Raw genomic sequence first — 24,911 nt, forward strand, 5'->3', positions numbered from 1 at the left:
CAGAAGATCAAAGAAGTTTTTGCTTTTTATTCAAGTAGAATTAATTCTGATATATAAATGCATTCTGTGAATACATTTGGAAGTAAATACTAGAATGTATTAAAGATGTCAGGATTTCAGACTTGAAATCTGTAGTCTTCTTACAAGGAGAAATGGGAAGTTACAAAACAGCTTCCAGTAGGAGATACCGGGTACAATATCTAGCCTGTTTTATGTTAGCATTTGTTAATGTTAAAACCATGGTTGCTACAGCATAGGGATCATATCTTCTTTAGAGGATCTAAAGTGTCCTGGCCTGTTCTTTACCTGCCCTCCAGAAGATCATAGGTTTCCCATGGCTTTTGTGCCATATTCTGCAGATGTAATGAGTATACAAGATTAGACTCCAGATCTTCATTTAGGACCTTGAACTATGCTTAGTGTCATGATATAATTGCAGGACACATCTCAGTGCTGCAGGAGGGCTCTCACAGACCTAAGTTCCAATTTATATGTGGTTCTGTGATATAAAAAAAGATGGGATTTTAGCTAATATACAATGTGCCCACGGCTCAAGGAACAATAGGTACTGTGGCACTGATATCACAGCTAGAATCGGTTTTCTACTGCCTATCTACAGTTTCTAGGTAGAGTTTAAGTTGTGGTTTGGTCCATTTACACAGAAATATCTTTGATAACACCTATCTTGAAAATGACACTTTGTCCTATCAGATCAGATAGGAAGACTAACAGAGGTATTTGAAACACCTCAAGTTGCTGGTGCAATCTTAATAATTTTTAGCTTCAATTTATTCCCATATTTTTACTGTTTTTTTGGTAGTGTGCAGTTTCAAAAACACAATGTGAAATTCAAAAAAGTGCATTAAATATTGTGTCAAAGAGGAGTCAAAGAAAAGAAAATTATTCTGATAATCAGTCATTTTTATCAGTCAGTAATATTGGATTATGCTCCCAGACTGATGATACATGAAACATGTCCCTTTTATGCAATTTTAAGTGCTATAAAGATTCATAGATAAATCAGAAAAATAGCTCCTGATGAGTTTACCTGAGAAAGAAGTTATTAAGCTAAGTAGTTCTCTTGAAAGGATATTCTAGCCTTTCATCTAGCTACTTCAACATCATACAAAATAGATATTACTAACCTAGGCCTTAATAAGACAAGCCAAATGTGAGTTTTAGAGATGGTTACAAATAAGTGCTTTTGTGGTTAAAACAGGTTTTGGATAGTAGTCAAAAATGTATTACTCAGTGCTCACAGTATCTAATTCAGCGAACAATTCTAACTTCAATTTTCTTCCCTTACTTTATATAATTCATATTAAATCTGACAGCCTAATCCAAAACCTAATCCAGCTAATTTCTCGTAGTGCCATTGTGGCTGTACAGGAGAATCATGCAGCCTTTTGTTTGCTTTCTAGTCCTGGGAACCCTGAATTTCCCTCTGCAGACAAGAAGGGGTAGCTGGTACTGCTATCTTCTGTTAGCTCACCATATCTTAACTGGGGACAAACCCTCAGAGGTAGGATTTACTTTTGGGCTGCATTTACTTGTGATGTCAAAATACTATCTCTGTGTTATGAGGAGGTAGCACCAGCCAGCCTATAAGACATCTCATGAGTCACTGGGGCCAGACTAAGTTGTTTTTGTGATGAAGGTTCACATTAGACGTCCTTAACTGAAACACATCCTTAGAAGATTTATGGGCAGTAGTCCCTAGTTTGCAGACTTTAATTGATGGCCAAGGTGCTGAGCCCTGACAAAATGGTAGCAGGTCTAAGCATGTGCACCAGCAGAAAGAGTTTAATATATCTCCTTTTCTTACCTGCTTTAATGTATGGGTTTTTTTTGGTAGTTTGTGACTATAGTTTTTGGAATTGTTGTCTATAACCCAACAAAGTAATTAGAAGGATCAGGATGCCTAAAAGATGGACATTCTAATGCATAACTTGTTAGTCCCTAACTCCTCTTTACATTCACATTTTCCAGTTAATAATACTTTATAATGACAAAAGGATCTGAAATAACCTTTTCTATTTGAGTAGTAACAGAGCATTTTCAGAAACTGAAAGTCAAGGAGGTATATTTTTCCAGAATAACTACCTGTATGGCTAATTTAGCTGTTCAATTAAGCAGCCCATGTCTGGAAATTGAGCTCTGTGTTGTAGTTAATCATCCTTAAAGAGAGAAACAATCTTTTGGCAATTAGAATACTGAAAGACCCAGTGCATTCTAATAACTACTTTCTCTCCATAGCCCTGCATAGCTAAGTGCTGCTAGTTCTTAGTTTATAAATTAGGACCAGAGTGCATGAACGTTAACAAACCTATAGCAAACACTTCTCATTTATGTCAAATGTCTACACCTTACAAACGAAGTCTGGACCTGCATAACAAGGCAAATCAAAATTATAATAAGGTCTCACACCTACATTCATGCACGATTAAGAGAGGAAGTTATATTGGAGAGCCTTTTACTTAACAGAATTTGCAAATATGTTGTGATTAGTCTTTATTAACTTTACTAGCAAGAGGTTTTCCTTTCTTTATTTTGTTTCGTTGGGGTTTTTTTTAGCTTTGCCCCGGCCTCAGAATATTTGAGCTGAGCTTGGCTGCTTCTTGTAAGGTGAAATGGAGTCTATCTCATTGCTCATCCTTACAAACTTCCCATGGGATACAAGAATCAGTGAGCAGAGTACAAGCCCTTCCTTCACTGACAGTTTTGTAGGCCTGCGTGTAAACTTAGACTGGACTTGAATGCGTGGAAGTTCGTAATCTTGCTTTTCATGATTTACCCTGTTTTATCTAGTTAAAAATCAACTCATCTGTTAAATACTGGTAATAAAAAAGATGTGACTTACGTTTTAGCAGGAAAAATGGAAAGCAATCTCTGTTTCAAACTTATTGAGCTCAGACAGCAATTTAAAGTGCAGCTACATTTTACTGTCTATAAAACTCCATTTGAATTTAGCGCGGCTGCAGTTTTAATGCCATCCCATGAACATCTATTCCACTTCTAAAAACCTGATGCATCTGCCCACAAATCTTACCTGTGGTAGGATTAAATAATTTGGCACTAACAGCCCTAAAGTATGTAATTGCATGATAACATCTGGGCCTGGTGCCTTATGTCTGTTTACCTGTGGTTGGACATGAAATGGAGATAAATACTTGTTCCTTTTCTGACTCTGCAGTGAAGTGTGAGCCTCCCCAGTGCCAGAATGCCTTGGGCCGTGCTAACAACCAAGTGGGGTTTCGGCAAGTGATTAACGCACAGAAATCACACAACACCTGTTACTGACCAAAATACACTAGGCCCACTGGGACAGAAGATTTACTCACACCCAGCAGCTGCATAATTGCACATGCAGAAATCTTCAGGGAGGTTAAGTACAAAGAGATACGACAACTCCAGCCCTTATCCACTTGGGGACATCATAAAAGAACTTGGGTAGAACGAGAGGGAGTAATTTAATGGTATTACGTAGGGACTTCAAAACTTACTTATCTTTTCGCTTGAATCTGGACTGACTAAGCTGACTCAGGCTGACAAGTCGGAACAGGTATCACAATTCTGAATCTAGAGTCACTTTGCATGACTCTCATTCACTACGTTAAGGTAAAAAGCAGAGAAATTAATCTCTTAGATTTACTTATTCTATACATGAACTGGCCAGGCTCTACCGTTACCTCAAACAAAAGCTTTCTGTTGCCCTTTGCACAGAGGAACAAGATGTTTTCTTGTTTTATGACTAAAATAAAATTTGAAAAAAATGAAAGCAAGGACTGTGCAATGAAAATAGAATTTATATTCTCTTCTTTTCAGCTGCACTTTTAAATACAAAATAAAACACAGTATCCCTAAAATTTTATATGCAGCATATAAATAACCTGTCTTCTGGTACAAACAGTATAAACATCTGATTTGCAGCAAGGAAGGACTACCCAGAAATGGATCTTAACTGAGCTAAAATGATTATGCTTTGCTCCGTTCATTGTTTAACAAGGTTTCTACCTTGCTGGATATCCAAAGCTCACATAGAAAATGCAACGTTTCTTTAACGAATACGATCTTTGTACAAGTATCAGCTGGAACGGTACCGTGAAACCAGACCCGGGAGAAGGAGAATGACTGAATGCCTGAGTCACTGATTTGAGACACATTGAATGTATTAGGACACATTAGCGGCATTGATGACAGAATTCCTGGTATACCCTTAGTTTAATATGTCAAGTAATTGTACCCATTCCTTGCCAGGTTAAGCATTGCAGAGGATACTACTATTAGGTTATGACATATTAATAGCAACTTAATATTGAACTTGGGAACTTACTCAACATAATAAGTGCCATAAATGGGATCATCAATTTTCTCCCAGCCATATGGAAGCTCTGAAAAACAAAGAGTTATCTCTCTCAGTAAATACAGTACAGAATGCTAAGATTTCTAATAACAAAATTGTGGATCTTTGCTGGGTATTGAAGGAAATAACTTGATAGAGAAATTAGATACAGTGACCAAAGCAAATGCCAAATCTTGAACACACCCCACAGCAGCCACAAGTAGTAATAACTTGAAAATTGGTATGCAAACACAGATATAAGTCTCTAGAACAGGATATTTTAGTTGAGCTCCTTTATTGTTCAAACAGTTGTGCCAGCCAACAACTGTAGCACATCTTGTGTGACATCACTCCCAGAGAAAGTGAGGGCATTCAATTTTCCCAAATAACTACATACACAAAAAATACTTTCCTTTTTGAGATTTTTTTCCTAGGAATACTGGAAAAGTTGGTCTAGGAAGAACTAAAAGAGTTTTCCTCCTGCCATGTAAGTACAGTAAGTATACTGAAATGTTCCCGAGAAGTTTGTAATATTCGTCTTACTGTGATGGCAATTCCACAACCTCCAAAGGCATCCTGTTCCAAAGCTTAGTTATATATCAGGGACATAGGAGTACATAGCAGTACATGGAAGTACAAACCAAAATAAGATATTATAGTGTCCTCTGGATATAAAGCTAACTACATTTTGCAGAAACAGAGATCCCTAAAACATTCTGGTATTAACAACTAAAGTAATGTAATGATCCTGAAAATTAATCTGTGTTCATGCATAAGCAAACTGTCACATATATATTTATGTACATCCATACATATTATATTATCACTCACACCGAATGCTTAAACCATTATTATACTGTCAACAGAACTTCATCTTGTGTTTAAAAGGTACCAGACAGATGCAACAAGTATCTCAGTTGACACGAACAGAATAAAAACCTCAGTGCCAGATGTGATGACGCTGTTGGAGGAGACTCACAAAAGGATGTGTATTCCCACCATGCCCAGGTATTGATTTCTGTGCAGTTGAAGACTATGGCACAATGTATGGGAAGTGGCATTGATATTCTCTAAGAAAATTTGATTCTGGAATTCTGTATCTCAGATTTTTTTCTTCTTTTTATACTCAGTTGCACTTTTAAAGTAACTTTTTGGAGACAATGACTACTGAACTAGACAGAACAGAACTGATGTAGATCATACTGAACAGTCATTAAACTGGTCATAAAGAAGTACTTCTGGATGACTCGAGAATTTTTTCTTTACATTGACAATGTGAATAGACAATTATTGACACGCTCAAAGAGGCAAATGGGAAAGTAAAGCCTGACTGACAAAAGGGAGATTAAAGAGTTAAAAGACAATGTCAATCTCCGCTTGTTACTTCTTCCTTAAAGGCATCTGTAATAGCTGATCCTTTCTAGAGTGAACCTGCTTGGACTGCTGTGGTATTCATGCCACATTGCCCTCAGAGGATGTTTCTGTGCCCTATTCCAATCCTGCAGTGAAGGATTTAACCTTCTGCCAGAGACTGGCAGGTGAGGAACTCCACGTCTCTATGTCCACATCTCTCCTGTACTGAGAGTTCTGGGAGCCAGCACTCCAGCTGTGTCTCACCAGTGCTGAGCAGAGGATCATTTCCCTTGATCTGCTGGTCCTTCTCTGCCAACTGCAGCCCAGGAGGCTGCAGTCCTGCTTTGATGCAGGGGCATGTCACTGGCTTATTGTCAAGACACTAAGCATTAGAAAGCCCTAGTGATGCTCTTCCCAGATCTGCTCAGAACTTAAATAAAAACTAGAGGTGATTGACCCACAATGGTTCCCACAAAGTCCTGTATATCTTGGGACAAGACTGTGTAATATAATCCATAAATATTCAAAAATAAAGAACCTGATGCACAAATCCTGTATTGTTCCTACAGTAAGTTTCACTGCCAATGCATGCATGATTAATAAAGCAAAAATCTGCTATGAAAAATGACGTTTTAACCAAACCCTATAATATAGGATGAATGTAAAGCAACAGTTTAAATACTATTAGTACATTTTACTTTCATGTAACCGTTATTTTCATGTAACCTAATTAACTTAATGTTGCTTTCATATGTGCCCATCTAATATTACGTTTCCTTAGAGAGAAGTGAGGCAGGTATTGGTAAAACGTGTACATAAAAATACACACAAACAAAGATGTATCCCCCCCACACGTGTGCATAGACCCCTCTCCCAAAATGTATTAGTAGATAGAGTTTTTTCCAATCATGAAATAAAAACCCCCATGTTTTGCCCAAATTTTAAAGTAGATACTTTTCTGTAAATATATACACTTTAAAGTATATAGATGCAGATGACATATTTTATTTTACATATTTATGAAAATCTGAAATAACGTGAGGATTCACTATTAACCTATTGGCCCATTTTTTCCTAAAGTAATACCTAAATGTTTTATAAACTGGCACAACTATTGAGAAGGCAAAAGAAAAATCCCATTTTCTAGTGTAAAAGCCTGTAAAAATTTAATGACTTGGACATATTACAGAGGACCCGCTTCTGTGATTCTGTGATTGAACCACTGATTATGTAACATCATAAGATAGTCATGGGTTTAGGAGAAAAATAAGATTACCTTCATGTACCATAATAAACCCCACGTAAGGCTATGCTCTAATTTTATTTTTCCATTTATGATGCAGCATATAAGCAATGTTTAATTAAAATTCTGTGTTGACCAGCAAAACAGAATTGCTAGAGCACAAACCCCAGGCTGCTGCCTGTCAAGTACGGAAGATAAGGTTAGTGGAGTGTAGTTTACTACAGAGGTTCTATAAGAAGAATATTCTGCTACATTAGCTTTCAGGAGCACTGTGATTATTTTTCATTACATTAAACAGTGGCATCTATTCCATTTTTCATTATTGAAATGAAAGATTACAGGACAGAAACACTTTAGTGCTTCATAAAACAGGAAGCTAAGCGTTTGCCAAATTAGGGATGAGGGCATTACAGTTTCTCTTTTTGATTTCACTGTGCCCAGGGATGATCATTAGGGATGCAAGTGAATAGTAAACATTTGTTAAAGAGAATTGTTATAAAACACTAGTGAAGGAGATTACTGATGGCCACCACGATTTAAACTGGGAAGGGAGCTATATCTTACACCTGATACTCATTTTGTAGCACTACTATGCTCATTCATGTACAATTTTTACAAGTACTGGTTTCATGAATAATGTGATATAATATGAAGTCTTCATCTTCACGAGCTCAACACTTCTACCATTCATGTATTTCAAGTGTATTGACTCCTAGAGGCTTTCTCTGTATAGAAGGAAAAAAATTAAAAATTTACCTTTCCCCTACTCCAATCTTCAATAACTGTACTAGGTCCTCCTATCATCTAGTGCAGGGCCTGTTCAGGAATATTTACAATAAATATTTACAAATTATTTGTAAATATTTACAAAATCACCATTTAAAAATCAGTAACAGTTTTTGCAGTGGTTGCAATGCTGACACCGTGACTGGATGTAAAGGTGCTGGATAATCTGTATAGTATGTTTATATCCTCCAGTTTTCACATTTCATGCTTTATTCCTTAGTAGAAAAGCAGCATCTAGCCAAAGTCAACCAATAATCCAAAAAAAAAAAAGACCAAAGAGGTTCTGCTGATACTAAGACACTTTTCTCAGAAACCATCTGGTTAAGCTTTTAATTCAGAAGGAGCTGCACTTCTAAAAGTTAAATCCCCAATGGTAATGAAAGCCTTCGTATTTTCAAGGAAAGAAAGAAAGAAAGGAAGGAAAAAAAGGGAGAAAAGAAAGAAAGGGAGAAAAAAAGAAAGAAAGAAAGAAAGAAAAGGAAAGAAGGAAAGAAAGAAAGAAAGAAAGAAAGAAAAGGAAAGACTAACATGAGGTCACTTTAATAATCAATTGTAGTGCTTTCTCAGACTGCTTATGCTAATGGCCCAGATGCTCTTATTCTGCCTTCTGAAAGCTGTTGCATTTCAGAATGATTTTTGATGGTGCCACTTAACATTCTCTGGGGACGGAGAAAGGAGTGCATTTTGGATCTCAATGTGCCAAGATGAAAAAGCACATTACCAAGCCCAAAGATTAATTTTTCTGAAGTTTATCATGTACTAACTGTGTTAAAGGGAGTCATAAAAACCCTCAAGATTTCAGAACAACAGCCAGCATTGTGTCACTACCTGACTGACAGGCTGGAAAGAAAGATCAGAGCATATTTTTTGACTCAGTCACAATCAAAATATTTGTATAGTACAAAAGAATGTAGCATGAGAGAGAAAAAAAATATAATGCCTACTGTTACTTAAAATTTTTTCAATAAGGATGTGGAAGCTGTGGAAGTCAGCATGAGTTTGGTTCACCTGCCTTGTTAACACCCAGGCATAGGCCAAAAATCCTTTTCTAACCTATATATGAGACTTTTCAGACAAATACTATCTTTTCACTCAACAGCCTGTGTTTGTTTTATCTCTTGCTTTCTCCCTTATCTTTTCTGTCTCCCTGTTTCAAATTCAGCTTTGCCTTTTCAATCAGTTACCTGAGGGTAACTACAGAGGGTACCGAAAGAGCTGGATTAAAAGTCACAAAACACCATGCAGCTCCATAATACAATGCAGTGTCACACTCTTCCAGTTTCTCTAGGAGATAACAGTCTTTGCAAATATTTATCTGTAGGTCTAAACTGGTGTTCCTCACTACACAGCTTACACAAAAAACCACATTGCCTGCAATACCTGAGGCACAGCACACAGATTCTCAGGGAGTGGATGCTGCTCCTGGCATGTTGTGCTGCTCCCTCAGGAGTTGAGGGTTGGAGATGTCTGGTTTGAATACTTCTATTAGTGCATGCCCACATTGCCCAGATGATACATGAAGCATATTGTAGTTGTGCTGCTGCTCCTGAATGCTCTCATACAGGAAAAAGAGGATAACACTGCTCACTTAAAATCAGGACTTAACCTACTACCCACATACCTTTGTGAATTCTCTCAGGTCACCTACCTGCATACCATCTGGGAGCTCCAAAAACAGCACAAAAATCGACAGGTATATACTATGGTAACATTCTTTATACTACCTCAACAAGTTCCTCAACTTAGCCCTGTTTCAAATGTCACTGCCTGAGCTGGCAAATGCAGTTACTAACATGGACTTCTCTATGCCAGCATACAAATCCAAAGCTGTGGAAGAAAAAAATTAGGTAAAAAAATTGGAAGTTTAATTGTTCACTGCCTCAGTGAAAATAACTAAATAGGTAGGATGGACAATTCCACCTCAACAGTAAGAAACAAATTCACTATTCCTATCAGAGAAAACTTAGGGAATGTACCACCTCCAATCAAGCCATATAAGCTCTATTTCAATTAAACTCATGTTCTCCAAGTGTCATTCTCATACCAGCAAATTTTAGAGTCATGACTGTTTATGTTCTGTTTGTAATCACAAAGCATTCATGCACAATTTATTCTCACAAATAAAATGTCATTATGCAAAATTTCTACTTACACAATGGAAACAAATGTCTAAGTAACACTCGCATCTCATAAATACATATTCTTCTTTCTGTGCAGCTTATTCTGACATGCTACATCCTTAATTCTGCAGAATGTAGATTACTAAATATTATTATTGATTCAATAATATTTTTCCCAGCATTGTTACCAAGTGAAATATTGCCAACAGTAGGGATAATTTTTAACATTAGGTGTACTTGATCCCTCTGACATGCAGAACCGTGTAACTTCTAATCAAGATTTGCATTAATACAGTGAAAAATTATCAACTGAATGACTGGGTTTTAACTATCAAAAAAGAGTCCATAAAGGACTTGTTAGCTATTAATTAAAATAAAAATAAAAAAATACTAACAATAATAAAGGGGAAAATAACTTATACAATAACTTATATAATAACTTATCTAGATTACTGTAGGCAGTATCTAAGATGTTTTCCTTCATAAAGGCTTGATAAGTAACTTAATTCTCAACAGTTTAGAGGGCAATAGCTGAAGCTGGTCAAGAGTACTCTCCATGAACCTTTCCAAGAGAAAGCTAAGAGTTTCTGTCAAAAGATTCCAAACAAAATACAAAATCCCGTTTTTCATGTGTTTATAAAGAATAGATTTAAGGAGAGCAGAAATACTGAAAAAATATTATTAAAACTTTAATTTTTTTCATTAAATCTTATTATCCTTTTGTCTTCTCTGTCCTTACTCCTTCATTATTTGTGTTGGGTACTTGGTTTGTATTACAGAACTTTTGAGGAGAAGGAAGCTTAAACCAGCTCCTTGTTGATTTCCCAGTTCCCACTAAAGAAACTGATGTTTTGCTGGGGAAGGAGAGACCACTAGGAAAGGCTGAAAAATCTCACCTTTTTCTTGCTCAAGAGACTGGATATGAATGCGGCCAGTCTTCCCTGGAAACAGCAGTGTGCCTTAGCTTCCAAGAATAGCTTGGGATAATTTCTGAATTCTGTGTTAAATTACACATTATCTCATTTTTAATATAACAAAAGGTACATATAAACAGAGTCACTGCAACTCTTATCCTCAAAACTCATAACTTTAAACTACCTAATGTGGGCACTGCTAGGAATTAAGTGACTTCAGGATGAAGCTTTGTGCAGAATGTGAGCTTTTTGTAGAAGCCCAACACATGCCCTGGTGGCTGCACACCCACGTGCTGAGGAGCTGTGGTGGCACTGCTGGTTGGTTCAAAGTTCATGCATGCACAGAAGAGGGACCATCACCAGCACACTCATTTTACCAGCAGAAAAAGAGCCCCGAGTACCTCAACCTCATCCTGTGTTATCAATTTGTATTCTTGAAGTTCAACAGATTTGCTTCGTGCCACATACAGCTCCACCATGGAAGATTCTGCCTTTGAAACTGATTTTATCAACACAGCTGTTTTATGCTATATTCTTTCACCTTTGAAAAAAAGCAGACTGAAAAGAACCACTCTTTTTGATCTTTTGTATGTTCAAATCTTTCAGTGCTTGTATCTCATTACTGACTGTATCAATTCAGCCTTGTTACAAACCAGTGTTTTCTATCTAATAAATGCCTGATCTCATGATGTTAGGCTTTTCTTCTATTTGCTTTTCAGTCTCTTCATTTATTTATACTATTTCCTTTGCTGTTAAATGTCTAACAGCATACCCTGTGAATTTATGGAGTTACTGAGTTTACTGTTATAAAATCTAAAACCTTCTATTTGGCTACTGACCTAAAAAGACCCATATAAAAGTATGTAGCTGCTAACAGTGTAGGCTAGACCTTATGGGAGGCTGCTAGGTATCCTGTTACCAGTATCTCAAATTCATATATTTGCTTCAACAACTTTAGTTATCTGTTCACCTCTTAACCTCTTGTATAAACAATAAAAAAAGTCCATTACCCTGTTACAAACCCAAATTACACCTTTCAATGCTATTTTCAGTGCCACACTTTACTAAGGGGGAAACAGGAATACCCTCAGCCTTTCCTCACAGGGCGAGTGCCCCTGCCCTTGCCCATCTCAGTGGCCCTCTGCTGAACTCACTCCTGTGTATCACTGGGGTCTGAATATTACAGATGCAGTCTAAAAAGTCAGTTCCCAGCCTGTACTGTCACAAGATTTTTTTTCCTGCCCAGGTGTAGAACTCTGCATTTGTCCTTGTAGAATTTCACAGGGTTTCTGCTGGCCCTGTGAGGTCCCAGTGGCAGCTCTGCCCTTAACCATGTTGACTGGTCCCTGTGGGGTCATCTGCAAAGCTGACTTTGTTGCTTCCCTCTGTACACAGAGATGTTAAATAGGACATATTCATCTATAAACCACTTCAGTCCTCTTCCATAGGCAGTCAGGTGTAGCATGGCCCATTAGCCACAACCCTCTGAGCCTCAACACCCAAATAGGTTTTACCTGCACAGTTTTCCATCCATCTGGATTTTTAATGTCTTAAATGTGATACACAAAATACTGTGTCCTTGACTTTAATAAGTCAAGGAAAATGTCATCCACTTCTTTTACTTCCACAAATCCAGTCATTTTAGCACAGCAAACAAGCTGGTCCGGCATGATTTGCACTGGGTAAATCCACACTAGCTGTTAGTGCATTGGATATGGCTGGGATGGAGTCACCTTTCCCCACAGCAGTGGTTGTAGTGCTGTGCTTTGCACCAGGAGCTAGAAAGGTGTTGATAACACACGAATGTTTTGGCTACTGCTGAGCTTTGCTGGCACCCCAACATTCCCATCTCAGCAGTTCGCTGGATTTGGGCAAGATCTTGGGAAGAGGCATAGCCAGGACAGCTCACCCAAACTGACCAAAGGGATATTCCATATCATATGATGTCTGCTCAGCAATAAAAGCTAAGAAAAAGAGGAAAAGAAGAGCATTTATTATTTGTGACATTTTTCTTCCAGAGCAATTGCTGTGTGTGCTGAAGCCCTGCTTTCTGGGAAGTAGCTGGACATCACTTGCTGGTGGGAGGTAGAGAAAAAAGTCTTTTCCTTTGCTTCCACACATGACCACTGCTTTTGCCTCTATCTTGACCTACAATTTTTTTTTCCCATCTAATTTTCTTCCCTTCATCCAGCTGAAAAGGGCACTTAGTATCCAACCCACCACACTCAGTCACAACCCTCTCCTTGAGGTGTCCAGGAATGTGTTCTCAGAGGACTCCATGTATTATCAATGACATTGTCAGGGTCTGATGCCTGCCAATGCTCTGAGCTCCTCTGCCACAGCACCTTGAACTTCACTATTTCATGGCCACTGTAACCAAAGCTGCCGTTAATTATCACATCTCCTGTTAGTTGTCCTAGTTAGAGCAGCCAGTACCAGCTCATCACTGTGTAGGTGTAACCCAAACTGTGTATTCTACACCCTCCACGTCATTTCCCAGGAACTGTTAACAATAGACCATTTGCAGCAGCTGCCCAGAGCACACCTGACCCCTCAGGCTACAAGCCTGTGAGATAGGAGGATGTTCCTATCCTCACACCAATGACTCAGGTGTGATAACTCCCCTTCAGGGAGTCATTAGCACCTCCACACCCAGCCTGAGGGGGTCATGTCTGAGGACTCACATCACTCATTGTGGAGCTCCCCAGCCTGGGGGAGGTACTGGGCATTCCCACTCGAACCTGAGCGTATATAATCTTGGGGTCTTGGGACTTCTGGCCCCATTCGTCGGATCCAGAGGAGGACCAGAACCTCAACCAGACTGCAACCACCACTTTTGACCAGACTGTGATCACCACCCTCGACCAGACTGCGACCAGCACTCTCACCAATAGGTTTTCCTCCCCTTTTACTTTGGACTCACACGTGGGGCTCAGCACGGGGGCCAACGAACACCGCTCTGTTTGTGCCCCAGGATGCTGGGTTATACATGTGGGTTTTGTAGGTTAAAACCAATTGTTTGTCCATATAATTTTATTTATTGTATTATTTTTATTAAATTGTAACTCAGACTTATAATCTCTTTTGAGTTGGGTTGATTTCTCCTGCAAGTTTACCTTTAAACCAGCACATTAGTTCATAACAGGTCCAGCTGTGCATCAGTCCTCATTGGCTCATCTGGTACCTGTAACAAGAGCTTATTCCCAAAAACTGTCAGAAATCTTGTTGCCTGCTTGTCTTCTGCCTTGCTGCCCCTCTAGCAGATGTCAGAGAGGTTAAAGTCTCTCATGAAAGTCAGCATCTGTGATCAGGGACTTCCTCGAGTTTAAAGAAGGTTCCTTCACCCTGCTCAGGGGATCTGTAACAACAACCCACCATGGTCTCCTTTACTGTCCTCTCCTCTGATCCTGCCCCACAGACTCTCCATGAGCCAGCTGTCCATCCCACTGGAGAGCTCCATGCAGCTAAGCTGCTCCTCTGCACAGAGGAAAACTTCTAATTCCTCATCTCCTCTAACCATCTTTCCTGGTCAAACAGGTTATTTTGCTGTGTTTCTGAATGATTTTTTAAATAACAACACTGAGCTTTAATTAAAATTTCATTTAACATTAGAAAACATTTGTTTCATGACTGCTTTTTTCTCACTGGACCTTGAGAGTCTCAAGTCAATGTTTCAAAATAAAGCACATACAATAATGCTTTCTGTTTTTCTTTATTTTTTTTCCTTCCTTGTTATTACACCAAATGGCAATTACTTGATTTTATTTGACAGACCAGTGAGGTAAATGGACAGACATATTATAAAAAGAGATAGAAATACATAGCATCTGTAGTGATAATGGAAAAAAAAAAATAACCAAGAACTACTTTGTATGCTTACAATGAATTGATTATCTGTGGGTGGTCCACAAATAAAAAGCTATCCTGCCCAGACTTTTAAATTGCAAAGGTACATTACTTATTTGTGATGCACTGCAACTGCCTCAGAGTCATCAGATACTGACCTCGGGTGGAAATCTGAGAGCAGATTAAATACGCTAGTGCTCTGATCAAGTACAATGCATCTCACATTTCTACATTTTATTTCCAAGTGGCCAATGAAGTTGTATACAATCAGATAGAAGAATCCTCCTCAAGGTACTTTCTATCTGATCTGTTTCCATGACTACCATGCTTTTTAATAATATGTTTTCACAGTTCTGAACTTAGCTGGATATATGTGTAATGCAGATACAGTAGTTTTTAAATAGTATTTGATGAAATAGATAAATCAATACAATTGATGAGAGAGATTACATAGCACTTTGGAAAATTCATGTTAACACTGTACCTGCTGAAGCAGAATTTCTTGATTTATACTAGTGAAATAAGATTTGTGCCTGTTTTTGTCCTCAGTGGCTTCATTGCCTTGTCAAGGGTGAGAATTTTAAATGTCCCATATTTTATTACTTTTTGCTTTGTTGCACAATAGATAAAAAATTGCTTTGGTTGCATGTAACTGCTTTCTGAAAATTCTTGTCATAACTTATTCATCATTATGCATTAGTTATATTTATGAGGACACTCCATACTTTAAACATTATGTTAAAAAATTTGAATGACAAGGAAATATGTATGAATTTAGAAGCTTATTTTTCTTTATTTGAATTGTAATCTCATCTGCCAAAACTCACTCTCAGTATGGTTCTGTGACAACATTAGAAAGGAACTTTGCATGAGAAACAGGTGCGTGGTCCTTTGTTAATCTACCAGACACTAGAATGTGTTTGCATTCAAAAGGGCACTTTGCAATTGTGCCCAATTAATACACTGATTTGTGACAATGACAAACTAATCAGGTTTCTAAGTAACTTTTCCTTCAAGACTTTATGTGCTGCAATGTCATAAAAAGTGACAACACATATTTTGCACTCCCTTTACCCTCCTCTCTTCCTTCTCAGTGTAAAAACTTCGTAAGAGTGAATAAAATATCAACCCAAACACTAAAGAGGAAACTGAGAGGGTACTCTGTTACAGGGATGGAGATGGAAACGGGACAGAGAGATGGAAAACAACAGTTAATTGAAGAAGAGAGTGCCTGTTCACTTTTCTCATCAATGTGCAGCAATAGACTATTTGCATGTCAGGGACTTCCAGTCATATGGCTGTCTTTATCATAAGCATCAAACCAGAGAGATAAGGTATTTGACTTTCATGATACTGATATATGCAATTTTGGAACCAGCAACTGATCTACAACAGAAAGTAACTTTTTCCTCAGTGTACGCCCTTGCACTGGTATTATATAAATTAATTATTTAAATTAAATCAATTAATTTTGATTGCATTTGTGGTTAATAGTTGAAAGGAGGTCTCCAAATTGAAGCTGTACCAACTCAGTGGCATAATAAACAAATTTCAATTTGAATGCCTCTTCTCCTGTCAGTCTTTTAATTTCTGCTCTTTACTGTACTTCAGTCTCTTCAGCTCCTTAAATATCAAGGTCACTACAATTCCTTAAACAAAACAGACCCTCCAAACTGCTTCCCCTACATCTTATCCCAAGAGGTGTATGGTCTACCACAAAGTTGCTACAGAATAGACCCTACAAGAACACCAAACATAACAGTTGAACAGATCTCTCACTGCAATATCTCATTTCAGCCTAGCTTTGCCTGACTCTATTTTATGCCCTTCTAATTCTTCTGTAAACCAGCTTAGAAATAATCAGACAGAAGCATATAAAGACATGCCTTTTACAGACTGACCTTGTGATACTTGATTGAAATTTTTTGAGGATTTTTCCTTATAGCCCATGAGAACAATTCAGACAGAGTGATTAGTCTGGGTCACCTCAGCGTCAGCACACCCTGTTCAGAAAGCTCAGTAAGAAGGGCAACAGCATGACCTTACTGACTAGAGCCTCAGTTATTTTAAAAAATACATGTATGAGGGCCTAAAAGAAAATATAAAAACTACTGTTCTACCAAAGCTGTTCCTAAATCAGCAGAGTGTATCAGACAAATAAACTGCAGAAATTGCAAGAAGAAGAAATGTTTTTTTAAGATTGCTTTTGTTGTTGTCTGTAACTGTACATAGTTGTATTATAACCAGGGAAAAGCAAATAAGCATAGAACTTTTAGTTGCTGGTTATATTTCTTTTCATTCATTTGCAGTCTCCATAAAACTTAAAAAACTGTACTGGCCATCTGCAGACAGAACTCAGAGGATGAAAATTTTATTGAGATTTCTATATTGGACAGGTATAGATACTATTATCTTTAAGACAAGCAGAGCTGGAAGAGTCTTGATTTTACATCTCTCTTGATAGGCACTTTACTGCTATAAAAAGTTGTGCTGGGATTATTATCCACAGCTTTCAGATGCAACCGAATGGGCTAAACTAAGTCCATTTGTAATTTATGATATATTCACTGTGTGCACTTATCAACAGCTATTTATGTTTTTCCTTGGTGAACTTTAATTATTTTGAGGAAAATGTTATATACCTACTGAACATGTGTGCTCAGTTCCTAAGTTTGCCTTTTGTGATGAACTGCACTCAGGACTTGTGGATTTAAACTAGCATTTATTTTCTTCCTTGATATGTAATTAGGTGCTTGCATTTCACAGGCTTGGTTAACATCTGGTTCACTGGTCTATGCTCACAGAGAAAGATTATTTCTGTATCATGGGAAAAATAAGCCTCCAATCTTTTATAAGAACTCTTACAAATGCAGAGAACTGAATGCTACATGCATTTTAGGTGCATATTTTTCTCTGCTCCACTGACAAAGAAAGTTGTGCAAGTGCCATGTTTGTAAACGGGTTCGGTTGGAGCATTTCAAACACCTGTGGCAGAGGCAGGCTCTGCCAGCCTTTTAGTGCACAATAAAATGATAAAAATGTATTAGCTTTCCACTTTGCAGTTGCAGTTCTAATTACACAATTCCTGCTAGTGCGGCAGGAAAATCTGTACCGTTTAACAGTAAAGGAATTAAAAGTGGAAGAAGTGAACATAGTGTTGCTTCACAACTGTCTCTTTTTTGTCTTTAATCTCTTTTTTTCCTTCCACCATTTAAGAATGAGTAGGTGATAAGACATGGTAAAGGAACAAGAAGAGTATGAAAAATGAGTGGAAAGATTGAGAGAAAGCATCAGTCTGCCAGTGAGGGGAGGAAGACATGATGCAACAATTGGCATGATGGCTGGGCAAGTCTTGCTTGACTGGCCCTGAATTGCTCATTTCCCTCCATATATTATCTTTCTCCTTGATTTGTCAATCTCTTCTCATTTGTCAGTTCTATTTCCTCCATTTTTCTCTCTCTCTTTTTTTTTTTAAATTTTATTTTTAGCTTTTTTCCCCCTTTAAATTTTTTTGTAAGTGTTTGAGTCAGTAATAAACAGGATACCCTTTGGTTTCCTAAAAGTGATGGAAGACAATGGTATCTTCTGCAAGTTAAAATAAGAACAAATGTTCAAGCAGTTTGTATCCTAAAGCCTAAAGAAGGGAGAATGGTTGTGTTTATAAATTCTGAGTTTGCAGAAGCTGAATCTGCACAAAGTCTAAAAAAAATGGGGTTTGTATAATATGGTTTTAAGATCATGCGCTGGCTGCTCCTTTAAAACACAAAAACCCCAGTGATATGAATATGTAACTCACCAGTGAGTGCTTAGCATCACAAGGATTTTATAAAATTGAAACTCATTTAGATGCCAGTCTAAGGTTCTCCTGAGAATATCTGCATTTCCTTGTCTTCCTTTAATAAAAGTAGTTAATGCTACTCAGTTGTTTTAGGACCACAATTGTAAACAGGATAAGTATGGGCTGTATCAGGTCTGTCAATTTTACATTGTCCTAAATAGTCTGACCCTCACAACACTGAATTGTTATGTGATGGGATGATACTGACTGGATTCCAGGTGCCCACCAAAGCCACTCTATCACTCTCCTCCTCAGCTGGACAAAATATAATGAAAGGCTCATGAGTTGAGATAAGGATGGGGAGAGATCACTCACCAGTTGCTGTCATGGGCAAAACAGACTTGACTTGGGGAAATTAATTTAATTTATTACCAATCAAATTCTGTACCTCCTCCCCTGCAGTGGCACAGGACAGGGGTTGTGGTCTGTTTAACAAATGTTTTGTCTGATGCTCCTTCCTGCCAGGGGGAGGACTCCTCACACTCTTCTGCTCCAGCGTGGGGCTGCAGGTGGATCTCTGCTCTCCCGTGGACCTCAACGGGGGGCACACCTGTCTCACCGTGGGCTCCACCATGGGCTGCAAGGGAATCTCTTCTCTGGCACCTGGAGCACCTCCTCCCCCTCCTTCTCCACTGACCTTGGTGTCTACAGGGTTGTTTCTTTCACATACTGTCACTACTCTCCCTGGCTGCTGTTGTGTTTTTTTTTTTTCTTTCTCCCCGTTCTTAACTATGTTTTCCCAGAGGTCCTGCCACCATCACTGGTCTTGACCTTGGCCAGCAGTAGGTCCATCTTGGAGCCAACTGGTGTTGGCTCTATCGGACTAGAGGGAAGCTTCTGGCAGCTTCTCACTGAAGCCACTCACCACCAAAACCTTGCCATGCAAACCCAATACACGTTGTTTGCTCAGATTTCCAGTATGCTGCACTCTTGTGTTAGGTATGACAATATCTGCTTACCTGAAAAAAATAGGCACCTCGTGAGCAACTGCAGTACTACAAACACCAAGATCATTTTTGTGTCCCTTCAGAACAGGGCAGTTAAAACGCAACTGGTGCCAGTATCTCTGAGCTAAACTCTGCCCTCTGCCCACTGTTTGATTTGCAGGTCAACCTTCAGCCATTGAGATATTATCAAGGTTCTGAAATAATTTAATGAAGTGAACTGAGACACCAGCTATTCATAGCAATCCACTGCAAGCATTCTCATCCACACTTTGCTACAATATATTGAAACAGCCAATGAAATCACGAAAAATGCTGTATTAGTATCAAGGTCCCAGTAATCATCAGTTCTCAATTCTGTGTGTTCACACAGCAAAATCTGGAGTCTGGAGGCTATTTTGACCTAAAAATGACAGGCAACAGCACGTTCCTTGCTGTAGCAGAAGTAATTCATTGCAACCAGACAACAATTAAACCATTTCACAGATCCAATAATCCTTGAATGATGGGAGATTATATTCATCCCTCTCATGATTCTGCACTGTTCTCTTTCTTATGAAAGCTTTGCCATCTCCTTTTGGGATCTTTCTCTTAATTGTTAATAGCAATAGGTTTATTTATTTCTGTTCCAAGAGAAAACATTTCAAAAATCTTTAAAGTACTGGACATTTTCCTGTGGGTCTATGGATGACTATGTTATTCTGTGTAATCACAATTGTCTTTCATGAGGAAGATCTCTCAACAAAGGACTCAAATTGTGATGCAAAGCACACAACTCCGGTACACATATTGTTTGTTAAGTTTTCTGCAAGACAAGGTTACACAAATAAGGCAAAGCCTTTCTTTCACGACGCTGTGTAAACCTGAGATAATCTGTGTAATTCTACAGGAATGAAAAAGAAGGAATATTTAGCAGGGCAGAAAGACTGAAGAAATAGAGACACAATGTGGAAGTTGCTGCAGCAGGAACACTTCTGTGCATGGACACATGAATTTGCACCTCCCACTGGCAACAGCTTTCCAGCCCTGGGTGGTCCTTGCACCCACCTGCTGCCCAGCCCTGGTGGGATCCAGCTCTACACAGACTCTGCCCTGCAGCACAGTGAGCTTCTCTCTCAGAGAACCTGCACCAGTGTCACTACTGATGGGAAGCAGCAGAGTTTAACCCCTGGTAACCGTCCATTACCCACTGTCTTAGAAAACAGGAACTCTCAATGGAAGTTTTTTTCTGTTGTATTTTAGCTAATCTAATGATCAGAAGGAAATCAGTCTTTAAGAGAAACTATTGCCTCATAAGTAGGCTTGCCCACTTATATTTTGATAAATTGATAAACATTTCTGATATTAAGGAAAATTAAAGACTGCAACTGTAAAAGGATAAAAAAATACAATAAAATCCAAAAAGCAAGGACATCAGCACTCAATCTTATGAGAATAGAATATTGGATTGAAGAAAGGGAAAATTAATTCAATTACTGCAATAGAAATGGTCTTGAGATGCCAAATATGAATTTAAATTCAATTTTTAATCTATCCAAAAGTGTATGTCTGCAGTCTTTGATTTAAGCTCATGTCTAATGCAAATCTTATTAAGTAGAAGAAAATGTTTAGAAGAAAGGAGAGTAGAATAAAATGCATAACCTTCTCCCTTCCCTCCCAAAATAATACCTTGATCTCTTAAAGATAGCATACAAAGGCCCTTAATGTTTTCCCTAGATCAGATTTTGTCTCTGTATTGCCTTCTTTTTTTTTTTTTTAATTTTAATGAATATTTTTGATAACCTTTGTGTTATCTAGAGTCCGAAAATGGAAATCTCTGCTAAAGGTTCTACTTATAGCATTTCACATTCCCTTTCAAAGAGATATAAGATAATAAAATGAACAATAGAAATAAAACAAATGTGGATAAGCAGACTTTGAAAACATCAGTGTAATCTTCAGTTAGGATAGTCTCTTTTCTGATGTCCATTCCAAACCATATAGTAGACTGACAACAGCCACAGACTATTTTTCACATTTGCCAAAGAAAATACCTTGCAACACCATTTGTATGCAGTTGATGCAAGATGAAAAAGATCAAAATAACAAAACCAGACAGTGTTGCCATATGTTCCAGTATAGAAGCAAATTATAGCACACTAACACCCAATCACTATCGTATAAAAAGGCATCAGATAAATCTACTAAAAAAATATACTAAAGAATTAAGAGCTGGGTAAGGTAATAGTTTTAAATTAAATAAACCAATTTCCCTCCCTTTTTTCCTTCAACATTCTTCTCCTTTTTTCCACTCTTTCTTCTCATTATTATTATTGCTCCAGGTTCTTTCATTATTTCCTCTTACTATCATTAGGGATCTTGATGTAATCTTTGACCAGTAACTTCACTTTTATTTTTTCTTACAATTAAATATTCCAGGAGCTATAGTTTGAATAGCTTCAGAATATGTAAGCTTCTTATGTCTGATATATCACAAAATCCCAGACCACACATTAGTGGTCCTCACAGCATCACATGGTAGTGTTATATATGCTGGTCTGTCAAAATTCTTTTTTTTTTTTTTTGATATGAAACATGTGACTTGTCTAGTTTAGTGCTTTAATACAAGTCTAGATTTTCTCATTTCAACCCTGTTTCTTTTTCTCATCAGAACTTATTCCCCCTTGAAAGAAGTTTAGGATTAAGGTAGGCTGTGCTTTGCTTTTCTATAGTTATCGCTATGTGTGGTTATTATTCTGGAATAAGGGTATCTTTTACGAGGTTAACCTTCAGATGAATTCTGAACAATTCATGTACGCACAAGGACAGAATGTTAAAAATGAGCTAGATATATGAAAAGGATAGAAAATCCCTGTGTTCAAGGTTCTGCTTTTAAGGTATATAGATCTACTGGATTCTTCAGTTTCCCTTTTATCTTCAGAAGAAGGAGGAATAATTATGTGCTAATAATCATACTAAAAACTCCAGTGGAATTGCCATCTTCAGTAGAAATGAAGGAGGTCTTTGAGCAACGTGATCTAGTGAAAGATGCCTCTGCCTATGGTAGAAGGGCTAGACTAGATGATCTTTGAAGGTCCCTTTCAATGCAAACCATTCTATGATACTAAGGATAACTGGTCATGTGAACGTCTATGGAATGTAGGAATGGGAGCAACTTGTCTCCAGGAATTACAGTTTCTTTACATATAAGTTTGTGCCTTTTGCAACCGGGCAACCGGACATGCCTTTCTCGTATTGGCCTTTTTAGCCACCAACGCGCTTGCAAGAAATGTGGGTAGAGCCCTTCCCAAATCTTTGTTCGCAAAGCCTAGCCATGACATATAAGTTACTTTTCTTCTTTTGTTGCTCCTCCCACTCCCTCTTTTCTCTCTGCAGTTTCCAACCAGTCACTGTTAAGAAATACTTTTTCCAGATTCCCAGTTCCATTCTCATTTATCTTCTCACAAATGTGTTCCCTCTTAATAAATTTTTTAATGTGTTATCTATGACAATATTCAACAATTTGTGTTGAATCGCCCTGAATTAGCATTGGAAACTCATCAGAAATCCTAAGAAGTGCTGTGATTTCTGTAAAATTTGTCAAAAAGAGGCTTTTCTCAGGACTGTTGGTTCTTTATTATGGTGTAGGTGTACTTCTCAGTTCAGCAAGGTAAGATTGCCACTACTTGGTTGAAGCAGACACAAGACAAATAATACATTAACCATTTATATATCATTCTTCCCCCAAAATCATAATGTTAGAGCACTTGAAGGTCTCTGAACTGATGCAGTGCATTGTGCAAAACCTGATTGGACTGACGACAACCAATTATGTATTTGAGGAGGGAGGACTCCTTATAAACTCCTTAGGAAGGACAGGCTGGGAAGACAAGCAGGTAGAGTTGCCCTCTATGTGACAGAACAGCTGGAATGCATGGAACTCTGCCTGGGGATGGATAAGGAGCCAGATGATATATTACCTCTATGTCTGCCATAGGCTGTCTGTCCAGCAAAAACAAGTGGATTAGACCCTCCGCAGAAGAATAAGCAGTGTGGCCAGCAGGACTGGGGAAATGATTCTTCCCCTGTACTTGGCACTGGTGAGGTCACACCTCGAGTACTGTGTCCAGGTCTGGGCCCCTCAGTTCAGGAAGGACATTGAGGTGCTGGAGCAGGTCCAAAGAAGGGCAACACGGCTAGTGAAGGGACTCGAGCACAAGTCCTGTGAGGAGAGGCTGAGGCAGCTGGGGTTGTTTAGCCTGGAGAAGAGGAGGCTCAGGGGAGAGAGACCTCATCACTCTCTACAACTCCCTGAAAGGAGATTGCAGCCAGTTGGGGATTGGTCTCTTCTCCCAGGCAACCAGCAGTAGGACAAGAGGGCATGATCTTAAGCTGTGCCTGGGGAGGTTTAGGTTAGACATTAGGAAGAAATTCTTTACAGAGAGAGTGACCAGATATTGGAATGGGCTGCCCAGGGAAGCGGTGGATTCACTGTCCCTGGAGGTATTCAGGAAGAAACTGGATGTGGCACTTAGTGCCATAGTCTAGTAGACAAGTTGGTGTTAGGTCAAAGGTTGGACTTGATGATCTCAGAGATCTTTTCCAATCTAGTTGATTCTGTGATTCTGTGAAGTAGATTAGACCTTCTACAGAAAGATGGGAGTGGCCTCCCATTTGCAGGCCCTGGTCCTCGTGGGGTACTTCAACCACCCCACTATCTACTGGAGGGATAACACAGCAGAGGTTCCTGGAATACTCCAGCAACTTTCTCATCCAAGTGAAACCAAAGAGGAGAAGTAGCTTGCTGGACATCATACTCACCAACAACAGGGGACTTGTTGGGGATGTGAAGGTCAGAGGCAGCCTTGGCTGCAGTGACCATGAGATGGTGAAGTTCAGAGGTCCCTTCCAACATCAAGCATTCTGTGATTCTGATAGGGCAGAAAATACTGGCAGTATCTACAAAGTCTGAGGTAGTCTAGATATTTGGATGATGATTTGCCAGAAGTATAAAAAAAATGCTTAATGAACTGCATAGAAACAGGCACAATGCAAGCGTACAAAAAACTAGAATGTACAATAATATATAATGGGTGAAATAAATTTAGCCTCTGTATTTATTCCTCCTTTTGTCCATTTCAGCTTCAACCTTTGATTCTGGTTCCAAGATGTGTTCCAATGCAGAGTCTACTCAGGAGGCCCACATCTCCTGAAAATGTTTACGTGTTCTTGAAGGCTTGCTTTTCATGTCTAGATCTTTTAAATCTAAATCCTTTTCATTGAAATTAGTTGCATATTAAAGACAAATCTGCTTTTCTGTTTCACAAAAATTTCCTTAATCCTTAATTGGATATGCTATCTCATTCAAATCTAAGTTGTAGAACTCAATCACACTCACATACCCAGTAGGTTCCCTCTAATGAAGCAGGTAACATTTTATTGACCTATTTCAGTTCCAGGTCATTAAACACAGATGTTCTGATGCTTAAGAGCAGAATGTAAACAAAGAAAGAAACAAATAACACCCCCTCCCAATTAAATGTAAA

At 38.4% G+C, this 24,911-nt stretch overlaps 1 protein-coding gene across 14 annotated transcripts in view; it reads right to left on the reverse strand.

Moving 5' to 3' along the window:
* MAGI2 (membrane associated guanylate kinase, WW and PDZ domain containing 2) overlaps positions 1–24,911 on the reverse strand; it is a 735,331-nt gene that overhangs the window by 152,893 nt on the left and 557,527 nt on the right. For all 14 annotated transcript variants that reach the window (XM_027679447.1, XM_027679440.1, XM_027679438.1 and 11 more), the window contains one exon: positions 4,334–4,391. In XM_027679447.1, the coding sequence (XP_027535248.1) occupies positions 4,334–4,391 (58 nt within the window). The remainder of the gene's footprint in view (positions 1–4,333; positions 4,392–24,911) is intronic.

The sequence above is a fragment of the Neopelma chrysocephalum genome, unplaced genomic scaffold (genome assembly GCF_003984885.1).
Source record: "Neopelma chrysocephalum unplaced genomic scaffold, ASM398488v2 Primary Assembly neopelma1_45, whole genome shotgun sequence".
NCBI classification, from domain to species: Eukaryota; Metazoa; Chordata; class Aves; order Passeriformes; family Pipridae; genus Neopelma; species Neopelma chrysocephalum.